The sequence below is a fragment of the Xenopus laevis genome, chromosome 2S (assembly GCF_017654675.1).
Source record: "Xenopus laevis strain J_2021 chromosome 2S, Xenopus_laevis_v10.1, whole genome shotgun sequence".
NCBI lineage: Eukaryota > Metazoa > Chordata > Amphibia > Anura > Pipidae > Xenopus > Xenopus laevis.
In genome coordinates, this window is record NC_054374.1 from 97,322,497 (window position 1) to 97,343,193 (window position 20,697).

A 20,697-nucleotide genomic window follows, 5' to 3' on the forward strand; every position below is an offset into this window, starting at 1 on the left:
TTTCTGTTCTCACTCTTTTATCCCCAAGCTTATGTTCATGTTGTTATCTTGCTATATTTGCTATCTGTTTTGTAGTTGACAGATACAGATTCTTACACTTCAATAACTGTCATACAGAGCAGCCAGTGAAGACCTGGAGGCTGTGTTAGCACCATAACTGTCGGAAAAAGTCTTTCCGTCAAGGCCCTAAGTGTGGAAAGAAACTACACAGTGTTGCCCATGTGTGAGAGGTGGGAACACTAGAATGAATGACATTAAAAGGATCTATTCTCACTCACCATATCTTTACAACTGCTTAGGTGGGAAAGTTCCTGAAGCAAATATTTGAAGCAGCTGCAACTTAAGAACAGCAAAAAAGAAAAAAAAAAGACAGACAGGACAGGCTAATTGGAAAATTTATTGTTCAACCATGACCCACAAATTGCAGCGCATGTTAGTCAATACATTCTGAGGTAAGATCAAAGAATACCATCAGGATTAGTCCTGGAGTACTGGCACCTATGTGTCTACTTTCTGGAAAACATGGTCAGCTTAATGGCAGTTTATTACATGTAAGATTTATATATGTATTTATATAGCGCCAACATAAGATTTATATATGTATTTATATAGCGCCAACACTGTGATAGGAACAAATAGTGCTTTCTTGGTGTAGTGGACTGCAAAGGAATTGCCCAGCGGCATTTCCCAACCCAGAAATTAATCTTAACTTAGGTTTGGCCTTTATACTGCAATATTGGATTCTGCAATCAAATGTTATCCACAAGCCCTTGAAAGTCGCCAAATATAAGCAATGTGGATCTGTTAATATCATTAAATACTATATCACCAAGGCACTTTATTATAGCATTTGTATCCCTTTATTATAACCAATTTTGAAACAAATGGAAAATGTTCAAGCAGTATTAGATTTCATGAATATGGCCAGAACACAATACTTTAGTAATTTATGGCTCCCTTTTCAGTATAAAATGTGTCTGTTCACAGCTCCAGACCACTGCAGCCAATTATTGATGGTTAAAAGAATACAAATACTTGGTAACTCTAGTAAAGAGCCTTTTATTTAAGCGAAATGTGAAAGCCAAAAATGTACGATGAACATTTGCAGAACAATAATGACGTATCCATATGGAGCAAAACCATTTATTTATCCCCAAATGAACTGCCATAAAATTATGAAAGAAGCTTACTCAATTGATTTAATTATCATGTTCTGTATCAAATTTTTAATTAATTGATTTAATTAACATGTTCTGTATCAAAGTCATCCAAGAACTGTGGGTTAAAAATGTTCAGGTGCTTTATTCACATCAAAGAAGAAAACTGTATGCTCTTAATCATATTGGTTGCTTTCTGTTATTCGCGTTTTTCACTAAATAGAATGAAGCCTCCAAAAAATCTGAAGTATGCAGAAAGTGCTCCCTCAAGCACTTTGACAATTTACAGGTACTTGAATTTTTTAAAAAAACACCAGCTTTAAATACCTCAGGGCTTTAACAGAAGACCAAGGCGCCTGTGCCCTATTCTGTCAGTAATCTGATATACACAACTCACACTAAGGTAGATTGTAAATTGCACATGTATTATATGGGTATCATGCCCCTATCAGATCACCAACAGCACACTATACTAATGGTGGGGTGGGGGTGGGAATTCTGTTGAAGATCTAATAACCAATGTGCTGAGATGCTTCTATGTCCCTGCACAGTTAATTGATAGTAGACGGATGGAGGACACCCTAACAAGGAGGTTTCGCATTGGAGAAAATGACGCAATACATCTCCAGGAGTTTTAGTATTTTTCCAACAAGTGCTCCCCTTAATCAGTGTGTGTGTGTGTGCAACTGAGAATAGGTTGTTATAAGGGTATGTTCTAGTGTGCAGATTTAGGCCAGGTATCCAGTCCTGGCTACAGTATGTGTGCCCAAGCACAGGTTAAAACTTGTAATAAGCAACTTGGATTCATTTCTATAGTTAAAATCCAAAGTGTAACTTGTTAAAAAATGTGGGATTTGATTTTGAAAGTTTCGCAACAAAATGCCTGTGGAAAGTTGTTGATTCCTAACTGGCCGCTTGATCAATCTGTAAGCAAAAACAAAAACAAAACCCAAATAAATGCATTTTCAAAAATGCTAACGTGCATAGACCCTGCTGGGACATAACGGAGGAGACAAAAAGTGGACAGAGGACCTCTAATTTGATACACCTGAAATTAGACAAATTATAAACATAATCCCCCACTTCTTGCTTTTAAACTTTTATACCAGAACTACCTTGTCATTAACAGATCACACCTCAATTCTCCAGATTACTACCATACATTCCATGCCTAGCAACAGCCATTGTTGCTTAAATGAAATACGTGTTCCCTTTACATACCTGATGCAATCACATCACTCTAGGGAATGGATAGCAAACATTATAGAAACATGAAATTAAAATACTAAGTCATATAAAAGCAACATCTAATTTATATGCTCTGTATTAATGTTCCATATGGATTTCAAGCACTGGGCTTACCATACAATTTATCAACTCGTTTTTTAGAGACTGTCCATTAGTACAGAAACAGGATGTTATCCAGAAAGCTCTGAATTAAGGGAAGGCCATCTCCCATAGACTCCATTGTAATCAAATACAACATTTAAATTTAAAATATATATATTTTTTAATTAATATTAATATTTTTTCTTTGTAGCAATAAAATATCACCTTGTACTTGATCCCAGCTAAGATATAATTTGTACTTATCGGAGACAGAACAATCCTACTATTAGCATTCTGATAACAGGTCTCATACCTGTACATTTAAATATACTTTGAAGGGCCTTCCATTTTGGTGGGGGACATATGATTCTGCTATTTATAGTGCAAGTAAACCCTAAAATAAAAATTTGCCTAATAAAAGATAATATAAATCTAAGCAACTATGCAATATACATTCATTACAAATTGTCTATCTTTTTTAGTTATTTGTATATGTATTGCTATTGAAAGCAGTGTTTGTCTACCCCTTTCTATTCTCTGCCCTGATGTCTAAGACTGTAGATACAATATAAGACAAGCAGCTGATTTACAGACGTGTCTTTGCTGGGGAACTTAGACTTTTGCAACATTGTTTAAAAAATAACAACTAGGTGTTAAGCAAATGCTGCTTTCAATAGCAAATGTTTTTGCAAACAACTTTAAAAGCACTGAACATTTTTAATTAATGTATATTGGAAAGTTGCTTAGAATTATGTTTTCTTTTATTAGGCAAATTTTCATTTTGAGGTTGAATTGCCCTTTAAGTAATTTCGAGTTTAAAACTTTCTCCTTGTTCTTTCAAGTGCAGTTATTAGACAGCATAGTTGAAGGGATGCTATAAGACTGATGATCAGCATTTGAATCTTTCTTTGAATTGGAATCAGAGTAAAAATCGAGTTTTAACCAAATTCTGAATAATGTTTCTATTTATGAAAAGCTTATTTTGAGATTAAAATTCTTTACTTTTATTCTCATAACTTTAATATATATTTATCCTTCAAATTATTTAAGCTTTTTAATTTTTGTCAAAAAATGTTTGGCTGTTTTAAGGAGTTGTATACTGTTACAAATTAGAACTAGCTTTCCAACACTCAGTCAGTAACAAAAATCTGTTTGCTCATTTCACCATTGAGAAACAAGGGTAAAAGACTGAACAGAAAATGATTTTTCTTAATGTTACTAAATTGGTTCTCCATAGTGTCAAGCATTTCCAATTTAAAATATTTAAAGGGTAACTAAACGTATATTGGATACTTTATCTGGAAACCTGTTATCCAGAAAGCTCAAGGATACGAGAAGACCATTTCCCTGAGAGTGCATTTTAAAGGTGTTGTTCACCTTCAAACAACTAGTTGTTTTCATATAGATCACCAGAAATAACTACTTTTTCCAATTACTTACTATTTTCTATGTGTGACTAGTTTTCTAATATTGAAATGTAAAGTGTCATTTTTCACCTTCTGAAGCAGCTCTGGAAGGGGGGTCGCTGACCCTGTAAACTGTTCTAATTGATACATTTAGTTGATACATTTCTTATCTTTGTCCCTGCTGAGAAGAATCTCTGGGTTTCATTACAGGCAGCTGGTAGAATTGATACAATAGTTGCTAATACTCCAGAGATGCTGCTGAGAAATGTATCAACTTGTTGCACAGTTTAGGGGCATATTTATCAAAGGTCGAAGGTCGAAGTTAAAAAAAACGTCCAACTTCGAATTCAAAAAGACCAATCGAATGGAGGTCGAAGTTTTTTTTGGGGTCGAAGTGGGCCGAATTCGGCCTACTTCGAATCATACAATGTACTTCAATCGTACTTTGATTCAAAGTTTTTTTTAACTTCGACGTTCAATCTCCCAAACTCCCCCAATTGCCTTCATACAGGTTGTAGGAGGTCCCCCATAGGCTAAAACAGCACTTCGGCAGCTTTTTGGTGACGAATGGTCGAAGTTTTAAAGAGACAGTACTTAAAAAAAATTCGACCTTCGAATTTCGAAGTTTTTTTTAAATTCGAATCGAAGTATGACTATTCCCTAGTCGAAGTACACAAAAAATAGCTCGAAATTCAAAGTTTTTCACTTTGAAACTTCACCTCGACCGTTGATAAATCTGATCCTTAGGGGCACATTTACTTAGCTACTTCGACCATCGAATTGGCTACTTCGACCTTCGACTACGACTTTGTGGGGAATGGCGGATTCTCAAATAGGGCTCAGACTCAAAGGATAAATAAATATCCGATAGACATTTCAATGAAAAAGAAAATCAATTCCACAAGTAAACCATTTAAAACATTCCTCTATGTAGAAGCACAATCAAATTATCAGAACTTCCTCATTTAGAAGTACAGTCCATTCTGCACCCTTGAGCGCTCGCATCATGATCCATTTTGGCCTCAGTGAATACACATTGGCATCTCACATATATATAGTTAAAGACTTTTTACAAGATATATTCATATATTCAGTCTAAACAATGTTGAAAAATGTTGAAAAAACAAACATGCAATAATAGAAAATCTTTAAAAAGTTTGATCAACACAATAAATCCACTACAAACTGCGTGAAACTTACCAAACACATCACCGCGTAGTAGTTTTTCTTCTTCTATCACATTTTCTTCATCCTCTTCGTCCAGTTCTTCTTCTTCTTCCTCTTCTACCTCTTCTTCATCATTGTCATTGCCACCAATGTAAACTCCATCCTCATAGTCAAAAGGCTGCAAGCGGTTTTTAGGTGGTGGTGTAATAAATGTCTCGGGTATCACATTCTTTATATCGTTATATCTGTTCAGGCTGTTTTTATGTGCAAGGAGCTTCTTGATAGCATCTTTGACACTTCCACCGAATTTAGGACTTTCCTTTACTGGCTTGTTAAAAACAGCTAAACAGAAATATTTAAGCATTAATAAAACAAAGAACTTTGCAGAGTATTTGGGAAGTTTTTATAACAATTTATTATAAGCATGGCAGTAGATAATTGTCTTCTGATTTATCAAAACCAAGGTACTTTTTTCAGCTAAATCCTGTCATTTGAAAAATGTTACTTTACCACCTACCACCAGTTTTTCCCTAGCAAAACTGAAACATACTGTGAGATTAAATAATAGTAATAATAATATAAGGATAATAATTTAATTCACCAACTTGCATCTGTTTTTTTCATTTCTCTTGCTTTTTAATGTGCAAATAAGTAATTAAACGCTAATTTAAACTGTCTGTGTACACTGTCGGTACATAGTTCTGTTTCTCTGCACTATAAATTAAGCTCTATAACATTATGTGGTTCTTCCATCTTGTATAGATGCTGGAAGGGTACATGAGTTGTTGTACATTTCAGTTTCTGCCCTAGTAGCAAAATATTATATAAAATCCATTTGGAAATACTAAATAAGGCCACCGAAGCAATAAATTATAGAATAACTCTATCCAAGTGTGTAAGAATGTTCTGCATAGGATATCCTGACCATCTGCATAACAGTTTTTGTTTTCACATTTTTTCAGTATTATCCAGATTTTTACTCTCCGTCATAAGGATTTGATTACAAGAAGAGCAGCGTTTCTTTTCTTTTGCAATATGATTTGTATGGATTTTGCTCACAAAAGATGTAGTGAAAATAAAAATATGCCGTTTTGAAGTGCGTAGAAAATTATGTTAAACTTTAAAGGGCCAGCAAAGCTTGAACTACCAGTGTCCTTTATTTAATGGTCTCCTTGCAAAAGGCAACTTTGCACTTGCCATGGCCAGCAGCCCAATTCCCCAGCTTTTCAAGCTTCCTTTGTTTACCTTCTGGGTCCCTCCAGGATGACTCACATCTACTCCTAAAATGAAGCACATCACATGTCCCTGAGATGCAAGTTACTATGTTTATAGGCCAAGGGGTAATACAATTAGGGATGCAACAAATCCACTATTTTGGATTCAGCCGAACCCCCGAATCCTTTGTGAAAGTTTCGGCCGAATACCGAACCGAATCCGAACCCTAATGCAAATTAGGAGTGGGAAAAATGTTTTACTTCCTTGTTTTCTGACAAAAAGTCACGTGATTTCTCTCCCGCCCATAATTTGCATATACAAAATAGGGTTCGGATTCGCTTCGGCCTGGCAGAAGGATTCGGCTGAATTCGAATCCTGCTGAAAAAGGCAGAATCCTGGTCGAACCCCGAACCGAATCCTGGATTCGGTGCATCCCTAAATACAATAAATGTGCTACAAACCAGTGAGGGAAGAGGGATTCTGTATTAAGAACCTAATAGGTAAATGGGGATATAAGTTAAGAGTTTGCTGGTTGCACAGAGACTCTATACCATAAAACTTGATTTCTTTACTTGCCCTTTAAGTTCCCCCTTGTAATTGACATTTAGAATAATAAACAAATATTTTGTAGCGGTCAGCAATGATCACAATTTTACAAGCTGAAATTTAGTAAGGCCGTTTGGACAATATCAGTCATACTGTCTGATAGTCTGGACAGTAACATGACCAAAGGGTCCATTTCAGCAGACCATCCTGTGATCCAAAAGCATGGCAGTTACTCTATACAAACTAATGTACTTATGCCCCTCTTTATATATGCATGGATCATCAAAGCAGCAATGAAAGGGTTGTAACTGTTCTCACTCTTTTTCAGAGCCACTTAATTTGGCAGTTGGATCTAATGATATAAACAGATTCTATTTCTATATGAACAAATAACACAATATCCAATTATTTGGCCTGCAGGCTGCCTTCTTAACCACTATGTTAAAATGAAGGACTGGAGACCGTTATGGCTAGTTGATCAATATTAATCAGCAGATACCTCCTGTTAGCCCTCTCCATTGTTTTTATGTTCAAATCCTCTACTCTGCAGTCCTATCCTGAACCTGTGGAATTGTTTGGCCTGTTTCTTTACCGATTGTTCTCAGCAGGTCTTCCCCATTTACTTTCATATTTCCGTCTTCAGGAGTTATTCTTTATTTGGTCCATGTACCAAACAAGTACAAGCTCCTTCTTAATATTACTTGGTTTTTTGTATTGCATGTACTGTGCTATCTTCCTGTACTGTATCTGCTCCTCCTAAATATTTCTGTGTCAGTCACTTCACTTATAGTTTAGTGGGGGCAACTCTAATAGGGCAAAATACGATTGACTAATTGGCAAGTGTCCTCCCTATTTCCCATGTATGAACTTGTCTTTTCTCATTATATTTGTAAATGTTCTATATATTAGAAGGTAGAACAGATGTGCTTCAAAGAGAATCAAATACTGTATATATGGAGAAGTTAAAAAAGGCCTTTGGGAAAGGAGTGTGAATCATGAGAGATGGCTCTTGAAGTTATAATAAATTAAAGAAAATAAATGAGCTTCTGTATAAAGTATTTTTTATATGTTCTTTACTTAACTGAAAAAACATATATGCTAATACAATTGTTAATCATGCTCTAATTATGCACATTGGTACGAATTAATATTTTATATGATACATGTAAGACATAAATATATAATTTGTAATCATTAGAAAATGAGAAAGAAATTTGGTGAAGGAAACATAATATGCTTCCAATAACAGTGAACAAATTTCAGTTCATCTGTGGTTCAGTCTCCTTAGAAGTACTTATTGGAAACATATGTGAGTGTTGAACAGGATTTAATATGCCCTGTTCACAAAGGAAAATGGAGAAGAAAGAGTTGAGAAAGAGATGATTATTGAAATATTTGATTGCGCTTTATAAACTCTAAGCAGTTATTGCTCACTGCATATACTTACACAGGGAAGTAAAATGTTCTCAACAAAGCTATTTAGTAATATGTAAATCTGAAGAGTCACGTTTGTTTCTCTCTAAAGTCTAAATGGCTAATGTAACCTGAAATCGTAGAATTGTGCTTAGTACAGAGGCATACCAATGTTAAAATGTGGTATCTCTCTATACAAAATGTAAATAAACCAATGCAGATGTCCCTACTATTGCAATGGCAACTTATGGTCCCAACTGGGCTGCTAAGCCACATCCCTTTAGTCATGTATGGAATTATCAATACATTTGGAATTCTGTGAGAGTTGTTTAGGGGCTTGTTTCCAACTTGGCTGTTGTATTTTGGCCATTTAAGCTAGTCTTAGTCCTATAGCACACACTCCCATATACGTAGCTAAATAGCAACTGAATAAAAGCACCTTTGCTTCATCTTTATCATATTGATCTACAACTCCTTACCATTGTATCTGTTGGGTGTACCAGAGAGCATTATATGCAGAAATGCAATCTAAATTGCATTATTTTGCTGATTTATTAACACATTTGAATCTAAAAAAAAGGCACATTTTGAAAAAAAAACTGTGGAAAATAAAACCTTGAATGCATCAAGTTTGTGATCTACTTATTCATTTCAATGTCTCTACAAACTATCAAAAACAAAATTGAAAAAAATTAGAAAAATCACTTGCATTTTGCCTAGGACACCTCCCCTTGACTTCTACATGAACTCGCAGGCTTTTAGATGCCATTTCAGTTCTTAACATATTTTGCACTTAATAAATATCAACCATTCAACCATTCCAGAAGCCCTAATTCAAATCCATGAGTTTTATCTTAAAAAATCCAAATTAGGGAAAACATTTAATGCTGACGTTGATAAATGATCAGGCCCATAATAGTAGAATGAATGCAGAGAGCTGTTTGAAACTTACCAGAGCATTCCTGTCCATTGCCCTTGAATCCTTGTTTGCATCTACATTTAAATGATCCTTGAGTATTGAGACAGTCAGCGTTAATACTGCACTTATGAGTATTCAGCAAACATTCATTTATATCTGCAACACAGAAAAAAATACAGTTATGGATTCTAGTTTGTACATAACAGATACATGATTGTGATGAGTTTCACCAGAAAGAACAGTAATACAGTGCAAGAATTGAGCTATAATATATATTATCTCCACCATAGTGTGGTAGACTGTCAGTATTTCAATTGCTATTTAATTTTCCAAAAATATTGTCTGGCTTTACTTGTGTCTAGAGCCTATACCTTATTAATTTAGTAATATATCTGTTCATATACACTAGGATTTTGCCCTTAATTGTACAAGTGTAGGTGCCTATAGCCTATATGCCTATATGTTTGCATTTGTGCAAATTAGCAGCTACATTATGGGGCATATTTATCAACGGTCGAATTTCGAATTGAAAAAACTTCGGAATTCGAATTCAAAAAGACCAACCGAAATTAAGTAGAAGTTTTTGTTGGTCGAATAGGTCCGTTTTCTACTATATAAATCCTTATTCGGCCGAATTAGAATCGTACGAATCGAAGGCATATCGGATTCGATCAAATTCGATTCAAAGTTTTTCCGAAAAAACTTTGATTTTTCCAATTGACTCCAAATAGGTTCTAGGAGGTCTCCTATAGGCTAAAACAGCAATTTGACAGAGTTTAGATGGCAAATGGTCGAAGTTTAATTCTTAAAGAGACAGTACATGATAAATTTCGATATTCGAATTTTTGAATTCTTTTCAAATTCGAATCGAATTTGGACTATTCCCTAGTAGAAGTACACAAAAAATAGCTCGAAATTTGAATTTTTTTCTTTGAAAATTCACCTCGACCTTTGAGAAATCTGTCCCTATGTCTCCACAGTCCATTATTTATAATTAGCGATGAAAGATTTTTTTCGCCAGGCATGGATTTGTGGTGAAGTATGCAATTTTTTTCATGAAACTGCACCAAAAATTTGCTGCCACAAAAAAATTTGCAACAACAAAAAATTCACTAAGACAAAAAAAGATGCCAACCACCCAAAAATGCCCATTCACTTTAATGCATTTGGAGTGAGTAAAAAATGGCCATTGACTTTTATGCATTTTGCCAAAAAAAGTTGACGCAAGAAAAATGTGAGGGCGTGTGGGCCTTCATGCAACTCCTAGTAAAAGTATGAACATGGATGGGGGTATAAATGGTAACTTACCAATACAGTCATATCTGCCATTCACATATTTTAATTCATAACCAATCTGGCACTTGCAGTAGTAACTTCCAAATGTATTTACACATCTGCGATTGATAGGACAGGAAGCTTTGCCAACAGCACATTCATCGATATCTGTGAAATAAATATTGTATTTCGACTGTTTACTTTCTTGAAGGCTTTATTTGTTATTTTTTTTCCCTTCAACTTAAAATGATTTAAAACACATATTTTCCTTTCCAACAGTGAAGGACACACATGGAAGTGAATGAGCAGCTGAACTGCAGGCCCAGGCAGCAAAGCATGCAGTTATATATATATATGTATAATCACTTGGGTGCCTTGCTTCAGGGAGCAGTTCTTCATATTCTGGGAAATCACTGGTGTTGAATGATATCATTTTTACTGAAATGGCACCATAGACACATGATTATAGTGAATGCTAGTAGCCATTCTGTGATTTGTCTGGCAATTGCTCTGATCTTTAGTCTGCTTTGGACTTGTTAAAATCTTGTTCTTATCTTTGGATTGGCCTATGATTCTACCTTGTTTGTATATTTTGACCCATAGACTGCTTCTGAACTGTTTTGTTATCTTAACTTTTTCTACCAACACTACTTCTACTGCTTTCCATTACTCGTTAGCTAATTTATGTAGTTGGTGTTATAGCAGAAGGCCAGGGACTTCAGAAAGGTATCTTTAAATACCAGCAGTAACTTGGCTTACTTTGTGGTTCTGCTACTGACTTGTTTGAGGATGTGCTATTTCACATTAAATTCTTTTGCCAAAGAGCAATCATCTGTTCACGTTTTTATAGGGAATTCTATTGTAATAGATCTTGTTAATAAATTAATTTTGGCATGCGGTGGGAAAAAAAACAAAGAATCATGAAGAACAGACCTATACAAGTTCTTCCATCTGGTCCCAGCTGCAGTCCACCTGAGGGGCACAAGCACCGGATATCCCCTTTGACTTGTTCACAGCCATACTGGCAGTTTGCCATGGCACAAGTTCTTGAGTCTGAAAAACAAAAAGTATAGCATAATGTGGGCATTTTTCTTGTTGTTATAACAAAGTTTCATATTGACATAGTACAATAGGTTAAAAAAATGGCACATGCCCACCAAGTTCAACCTTTTAAACCTTTATATAACTTGCCTGACCGCTAGTTGATCCAGAAGAATCCAATTTGAAGGCTCACCAATTTACCTCAGAAGGGGAAAAAATTCCAAGATGTACAATCATACTAGTCACTGGATCAACTTATACTATGAGCAGGGCCAGATTTGCCCTGAGGGTGCCCGGAGGCCGGCGTTCTCCGTCGCCTCCTCGATCTCAAAGAATAGCGCGCCTGCACATCCTGTTTTCTCTCCGGAGCGCTAGCGCCAAGTGCTAGTGCTCTGGAATCAAACTCATTTTTCTATGCGACTGGGCGGTATGCCCCTCCCTTAATTGATGCCGCCCTAGGCCTGGGCCTTCCCGGCCTCGCTGCAAATCCAGGCCTGACTAAAAACCTTTATTCCCTCCCTTGCTAAAAAGCCATACAACCCCTTTTTAAAGCTATTAAAGCAATCCTGTAGCCAGTTTCCTATCCATGTGCAAACAACTTAATTAAGCCCAACAGACCCATTTGTGGGGCAAGGTCAGTGTCAGACTGGGATGCCAGGGGCCCACCAGAAAACCTTAGACCATGGGCCCACTTTCCAAAGTATTATTCCTCCTCATCTCACTCAACCTCTTTATTCTCCTAGTCTATTATATCTACTTATTATACTCTATTCTTCCATTATTAAGCTTTTTTCCCCCCATAAAGAATTAGGGAATGACCATGAGTTTTCCTGGTATCCCGGTGGGCTAGTCTGACACTGGGCACGGTATCAAACACTTTGGCAAAATCCTAATAGATCTCTTGTCCCCCGCTGTCCAGCATCTTACTTACCTCATCATAAAAAGCAAGCAAATTTGTCTGACATGACCTATCCTTCATAAAGCCATGCTGATTGCTGTTCATAATGCCATTCACTAGGACAAAAATTTGAATGTGATCCATTAACAAGCCTTTAAATAATTTGCCCACCACAGATGTCAAATTTACTGGCCTATAATTGCCAGGCTGAGGTCGTAATCTCTTTATAAATATTGCAATGACACCAGCTTTCCTTCAATCCATAGGCACCATACCAGATGAAAGCAAATCTGAGAAAATCAGAAATAGAGGCTGGTCTAAAAACTGAACTAAGCTCTCTTAGAACCCAGGGGTGTATGCCATCTGGCCCTATTTTATGTAAAGGAACACGAAGGCTCAACACAGAATTGACACAAAAAAATAAAGACAGTATCTTCCCATCTTCTTTTCTGATCGATTTACAGTACATGCACTGAGCAGCAGTCAGTTAGGGTCTAACTCACAATATGAAACATATATAAGAAAATGAAACATAGGAATTTATCCTTATCCTTACCTGCTTTCGGTATTTATATGATATGAATGTCTGCAGCAGCCCCGATACACCCGTCCTCTTCTGCTCCAAGCTTAAAACTTTAGTGATGGAGCAGGTCTGTTACACTCACTGCACTAGCAGAGCCAAATTTCCTGTTTAAAACCCCAGAATTTCTGCACTCAGGGACCACCTGCAACCCCTGTGAGGGATCATGTGGCTGTATGTGGTGTATCTAGAGATGCAAAACCACTTTAAGTAAATCAGGCTGATTACCCCTTACATTCATGAAAATGGAGTCCTAAACATACTGTATGCTACAGAATGCCTTTCCAGTGGGGCCTTAGATGGAAGCACATGCAACACCAGTCTTTTTGAGGAGCAATGAACTTTCCAGTTTGTCTTATTATGGATTAAATATGTTGCATTGGTGACCAACACCTTCAGCCAACAGCTTGATCTGCCAACGTGACTTATTGTCACATTAGGTATCCCAAAACCCAGAACAGATGTCAAAGTTCCAGTCACAGCTCATAAATCCGCCTAAAACAGTCACTTTTCACTTTCGGAGGAGCCCTCCGCTACTCGGATGCCGCCAGGTCTTAAAGTGAGAGAACCATGGGCAGAGTTCTCAGCAGACAAGGAAACTATAACATGTGACAGGAGGGATGTGGGTTAGAGCTAAGCGTAGTTGAAGAACAGGCTGGGGTCAAAACCAATCAGCCAGCATGGTACAGAGTAAGAATCCACAAGAATATTGAGTAACAGGCAAAGGTTGGTTCAGGCAGAGATATAGCGGTGGTCAGGGACAGACAAGGGTCAAAGAACATAAAAACCAGACTAGAAGCGCACCCAAGAACTATGTACAATAGACCTACGATGGGCGATGGGAATTAGGATGTGGTGCCTTTAAATATATGAATTTTGTATCAAGCGCACTGAAATTAAAAGACACACCCGCATAGCTATAACACGAAGAGTGTGCATTTGCACCAAACCTGGAAGCAGCACGCATCAAGAAAAGAAGCTGTGCTCAGGAGAGGAGGCAGTGGGCAGACCTGCAGGAGAGGGTATTGTTACATTTATCTTACTCATGTTTACATCACCTCTGTTCCTGTCCTTCACCTCATATGTACATGTACAAAGCAGAAATATATATAATAATAATAATGTACAGGGCAGAAAAATATAAATGGCAGCTATGAAGACACTGAAAAATATGTGTGATAAATGGGCAGTGGTAAGACCCTAATGGCAAGGAGTAAATGAGAGGAAGCGTGTTACCCGGGTCTACAAAGCTAATAGCCAGAAATGATACTACAGCTGGTGTTGAAATGGTAGTAATAACATCAGTTACACATGGAAGGAATTAGCCCCAATTGCTTAGGTTTGCAGAGAGTTATAAATAGGACAATCACACTGGCTGTCTTTAAAACACTTTATAATTTAAGTACAAAAGTTTCTCTGAAATAAAAGCAAATGGCAAAACAAACCTGTCAAAATGATCATGAATCTTGATCTACGTGTTACAATGAATGTCAACAGCAGAAGAAATTGGCTAAATTAGATTATACCAACTTCTGGAACGATTTATAAAAAATATTTGAAATACATGCCTGCTCGCAACAGTAAAGTTTACAATTTTATTCACAGAAAATTTGTCTATTATAAAATCTTGCAATTTTCACATTACATGGTGTAATGCTTTCAAGTTGACATCTGTAACAATTTTCTCAAAATACCCATAAAATGAACATAATTGGCTATATAAAAGTACACCAGTAGAGAAAAAGGGAACTATTAACCTGCAACACTTTGAAAAATAGCCTTTCAAAAACAGATGTTAAACGCAGATGTTGGAAAATGCAGGTATTTTACAGGAAACAAATATTAGTCGCACAATGACCAAGTCTTTATAAGGTAGGGAAACCTATTAGTATATCTTTCTACATCAGCCTAACTTTATACCTTGTGCCTATTTCAAATAGTCAGTACCTCTGAGCTTTTAATATATTTTGCTACATTATGGGGCCCATTTACTAAGGGTCGAAGTGAATTTTCGAATTCAAAAACTTTGAATTTCGAAGTAATTTTTGGGTCAAATTGAATAGGCCAAAATTTGATTTGAATTGAAAATACTTCACAAATTCAACCATTCGAAAATCGAAGTACTGTCTCTTTAGAAAACTTCGAATTCGACACTTCGCCACCTTAAACCTGCCGAATTGCTGTTTAGCCTATGGGAGACCTCCTATAAACTTTCTGAGTGTTTGGCTAAGTTTTGATTAGTCAAAGTATTTCTTTGTAAAATTGTTTAAATCGAATTCGAATGATTTTTAATTCGATCGAAAAAATACTTTAACTATCGAAGTATCAAATTCGATGGTCGAATTTCGAAGTTTTTTAACTTGGAATTTCGATCCTTAGTAAATGTACCCCTATATTCTGCGTGCTATTGCGGTCTGTCAACAAGATCAAAGAACTAAAGGGTGGTCAGGAAACTTCAAACATTTTAAGTTGATATTTTTTGTGGGCTTATTTGTCAAAAATCAAATTTGTGAGTTTTTTTTCTAATTCAAATAAACTCAGAATTTAAAAAACGTGAATGTTTGCTTATTCTTTTAACATGGTGTATAGTTTGCATATATATATATATATATATATATATATCAAGTCCAAGGTGGTGCACACCACTCCAAATTGCAAATGCCTGGGTGCTGGTAAACAATTATCATATACTACAGTATATCAAAGAAAACCGCACTCACAGGTTTTCTTTGATATAGTATATATATATATATGTATATGTTGTAATTTGCAGGATCCTCAACAGACACTTTCTTCACTTTAACGCAGTTTATTTTCACACAGGGGTACAAAAACAAATCATAAAAATAAATCCTGCCCATTGGGCACTACCTTCACACATGAAGGGGGTTATTTATCTAGGTCTGAGTTTATCACAGTATTTCTAATATCAAACTTTGAGCAACTTGGAATTCCCGAATGGACCTTATTTATGAATACAAAAGCCCAAAAAAATAGGGTCGGGCAAAACTTCAGAGCTTTCCCTGAAAACTCTGAATTGTTCGGAGTTTTCTGCAAAAACTACAATTTTTCTGAGTTTTTTGCAGCGTAGCACTGAAATCATCGGCTATCGATATGGACATCACCGCAGACACTGGGACCTTCCCCATTGACTTATACGGGACCTCGAGAGATTTTAGATCCCAGGGTTTTGCATTCTGAGTTTTTAGACCATCAAACTTTAATTAATAAATCTCGAAAATGTTGTTTTGTTTTTTTTGCTCCAAAAACTACAAATTATTCTGGGTTCGGATATTCGGAACTTGATAAATAACCCCTAAAGAGTTCCCTTACTAAACTGGGCCTCTTGTGGACTACCAGTAACCAAATACATAAGTAGGGGTCACCCCTATACTCACAATCAAAGCAAAAACACATTGTCGTTTAGCCCAGCTCTGATGATGTATGCACTCTTTGCTCATTGTCTGGTACTACACAGACTAAGGGGAACAACCACAAACATGAACATTTGGAGGCAAATTTATCAACGGTCGAATTTCTAATTCATGTGAGTTTTCAAAAACTCCCCTAAACTTCCATAAATTCAACCAATCTAAATGTATTAATAAAATTACATTTTTAAAACTCTGATGAATTGAATCAAACCAAAAGCTTGAATCAAATTCGAATCGAATTCTATTCCAATTTAAAAAACTAGATTCGAGTTTTTTTCAGAGGAATGTCAGGAAGGCCGACAACTCCAAATTGATTCCTGAACTTCTCCCATTGACTTAAACAGCAATTGGCCAGGTTTTAGGCGGCAAATAGTCGAATTTGAGTTCTTAAAGGGCCAATTTTTTTTTAAAAACTCATATCTAATTTGAATAAATCCCTAGTTGAACTTGAGAGTTGTGACCATAAAATGTTTTTGAAAATTCAAATTTGAATTCCAATTTTCAATTTGACCCTTGAAAAATTTGCCCCTAAATATAAGCTTTAGTTTTTTTAAATAAGACACTTTCCAAATATAATCAATTCAAATTTCTGTACTGTTTCTGTAATTATTAAGTTATTCTTCAGTCTCCCTCTCTCAGCAATCTGTCTCTCAATGCAGGGGTTGGATCAGATTTTGATTGACAGTTAGGTCAAATACATTAGAATGTGTTCACTTTGCCTGCAAAGCTACTTATACCTTATAATGTTCATTTGTGTGCAGAAGCATAACTAGAGGGGGGCAGGCCCTGGCACAGGACGCGCAGCCCGGCCCCCGCCCCCCTCCGTACACCCGGAACTGGCCGGGAATATGCGCCGCACATCGGCGCGGACTGCCGGGGGGCCCTGAGGGGGTGCGGGCCCTGGCCCGCTCGCACCCCCTGCTCCCCCGGTAGTTCCGCCACTGTTTGTGTGATTGCTCTCCTTTAATATACACAAGCTGTATATAAACTGTAAGGTGTGCTGCAAAGAAATAGAAATACTTTTGTTTCTGGATAAGTAATTGAAAATACTTACTTGAACACGATCCATCTGGCATGAGCATGTATCCATTGAGGCAGTAGCACTTGTAGCTGCCATGAGTGTTCATACATCTGTGTTCACATGGCCGTGGTTTCAGACCACATTCATTCAGATCTGTAAAAACATTTTGTCAAAAGTGTTACAGAATTTTATGTGGTTACTTTGCCAACAGAGTTCAACTTTAGTTCATAAGGCTTATAAAGGCTAAAGTGTCTATCTATCTATCTATCTATCTATCTATCTATCTATCTATCTATCTATCATCTATCTATCTATCTATCTATCTATCTATCAATCATCTATCTATAGTATATATCTACAGTATCTATTATCTATCTATCTATCTATCTATCTATCTATCTATCTATCTATCTATCTATCTATCTATCTATCTATCTATCCACCCTCTATCTACAGTATCTATCATCTATATATCTATCTATTATCTATCTATGTATCTATCTCTTTATCTATCCATCCATCTATCCATCCATTATCTATCTATCTATCTATCTATCTATCTATCTATCTATCTATCTATCTATCTATCTATCTATCATATTATCAAAAGCAATTCTCTGGTGTCTCGTATAATTCTAAAACCATTTTTAAGTTTTTACTTAATGCATATTGGACAGTTGTTTAGGATTATATTTTCTGAGCTGGAACAAATCCATCAAATGCAGAAAAGAAATTGTTAAATGTGAAAGAATTATAATTGTTTGTACTGAACAGTGACCATCACTACTGTATGGCAAAGAATACCAAAATTCCATGGTATTTTGCATCCCAAATGTCAGTTCAAATGTAATTGTCAGGATAACCTGAATATTATACAGATAATCTAAAAGCTAATGCCCCCAAAAACTCTGTGTACAGGCGGCTGACTTGACACAATATATACAGTCCTGGAAGAAGCACAGAACATTAATGGTCAAGTGCATGGGTGCTAATAAAAAACACAATTGTATTGGACAGGGCTTATCTGTTTTGTGCTATGTAACCTGTGCCTTTTCTCCTTTTTTCCAGCTTGAATGGCTGCCCCCAAGACTACTCAGCAGCTTGTTCATATAAACTATATTAGTCTTTCTGTAACAAATATAGCAGTTTTACCAGTGCAGAACAGTACACTATATTTTAATTACTTTGATACACTTTCCATGTTTGGTGTTACTGTTCCTTTTAAAAAGGCTTTATATATTTTGGAAGTTAGCTTTGGAACAGAAAGTGTATTTTCAATGTTAACACAGTTCCTTGTAATGGATTTATTAGGAGAATTTATTAGGACTGAGCTGGAAGTATATGTACAATGGTAGAGTCAAACTGACACATTTAAGAACAGTATATGCAGATGTATTGTAATAATAATAATAATGTTTTGTGATAGAGCAGTACCCTGCCAGGCTTATTCCAAAATCACCATTACTGAAATTTAGTATCTATTATAACAGGAAAGCGACATGTGAAATGTAGTCCTTTTATGAAAAGTCTCATTCAGGTCAATAATTCCAGCTACTTGATACATTAGACTTAACGTCATAATAAAAATCTTTTTTTACAGAAATATATGAAATATAGTATGGTCAAGTATAATTAACTAAATTATTTACAAATGTTTGTTTGTGCAACCTTATGTTGAGTGACTTAAGGGGTTTATTTATCAAAGTCCGATTTTATCTCAACATTTTCTGCTACAAACTCCGATCAAATCCGCTTGGGTTTTTTACGCTTATTTATTATTAAATTTTCCCGAAAATTTGCTTTGCAGAAAAAAAAAATCGGATTTTCAAGTTTTTTTCAGATTTTTCACCCGAAAACTCTGATTTCTTATGCTTTTTGCCCAAAAATTTAGAAACTTCTGGGTAATGCACGAAACCCAGTGCACATCAAAAACTCATTGGGACTTCTCCCATTGACTTATATGCAACCTCGACAGGTTTGAGATGCCAGATTTTCTGATTGCGGATTTTTCCATCCTTGGGGTTTAATAAATTCTGAATTTTTTAAAAGTCTGATTTTATTTTAAAACATCGCCAATTTTTCGGCATCTTTTCATTCAGAGTTTAGTAAATAACCCCCTAAGTCTTCATGTAAATCACTGATACATATATACTGTATATATACTATATATATACTATATATATATATATATATATATATATATATATATATATATATATATATATATATATATATATATATATATATATATATATATATATATATATATATAGTCACAGCCTCATTGCACCCCCGCCTAATGGTTTTAAAAAATAGTGGTGAGCACAACTTTCCCTTGTTTGTTATATATATATATATATATATATATATATTTATGAACCATGAATCATGTTTTAATTAATAAAGTGGTAGCAGGAAATCAAATTTTTAGGAAAAAAAACATTTGATGTAGCCTGTGTGTGTGAGTTTACTGCACTGTGTTTAAACATGTACTATTTTGCCAAAGCTTTTTTGTGATGGATTATCAGTCATTTAGAAGCCCCAGTTTAACATTCCTTAGCACTACAACAGAAGTGCAAAGATCACACTGACAAGAAATGTTAACTGTTAAACACCTAAAGGCATTTAGGACTCAATATAATGAAACATTAAAAAGGTTAGCAAGTGGCACATTAGCGCATACAGTACATAAATTGCATCTTCTCAACATTTTTTCTTTCTCAAGAATAAAAAAGTTTATCTAATTGTAAGCATGAACAGTGGCACATTTTCAAGAGGCACAAGAACACTTTTTGTGCAATTCCTTCATGTTTCCATTACCTGTCATTATTTCCCCAACATGTCACTACTTACATTTCTTGATATAAGCTACTTCAAATGAAAGTTCTATTATTCAAAGTGGGTGCTGGTTATTTGATATTTTCTTTGGGAGAAGATTCTCAACAATTTATCTATAATGTCCTCTAATATACTTGTAAAGAATAATCATGTCCCCTAGCAAGTGAAAGTTAGATATGCTTGCCATTACCTATGTACCTAAGTCTGAGTACCTTTGTATGCATCCTATGCATCCACTACATGGAACTGTAGTTCTACATTTCTAACCTGCAGTACAAACAAAAGCTTATCGTGCATATTTATTTAATTGTTTTTCTTTTTTATTCCCCAGTGCCTTTTCCAACAAAATCACACAGCACAAACAGAAAACAGATGAACTGATAATTGGGAGACTTTCATAGTATGAAGGGATGAATGGTAAATGTTTTCATTCCAAAAAGGAATTCATTCTGCTAATC

At 35.7% G+C, this 20,697-nt stretch overlaps 1 protein-coding gene across 1 annotated transcript in view; it reads right to left on the reverse strand.

Annotated features, from left to right (window-relative positions):
- The window catches only part of egfl6.S (EGF-like-domain, multiple 6 S homeolog), a 42,843-nt gene that overhangs the window by 12,570 nt on the left and 9,576 nt on the right, over positions 1-20,697 (reverse strand). Inside the window, 5 exon segments of the mRNA NM_001086885.1 lie at positions 5,093-5,401; positions 9,186-9,308; positions 10,461-10,595; positions 11,361-11,480; positions 17,435-17,554. Coding sequence (NP_001080354.1) covers positions 5,093-5,401; positions 9,186-9,308; positions 10,461-10,595; positions 11,361-11,480; positions 17,435-17,554 — 807 coding nt within the window.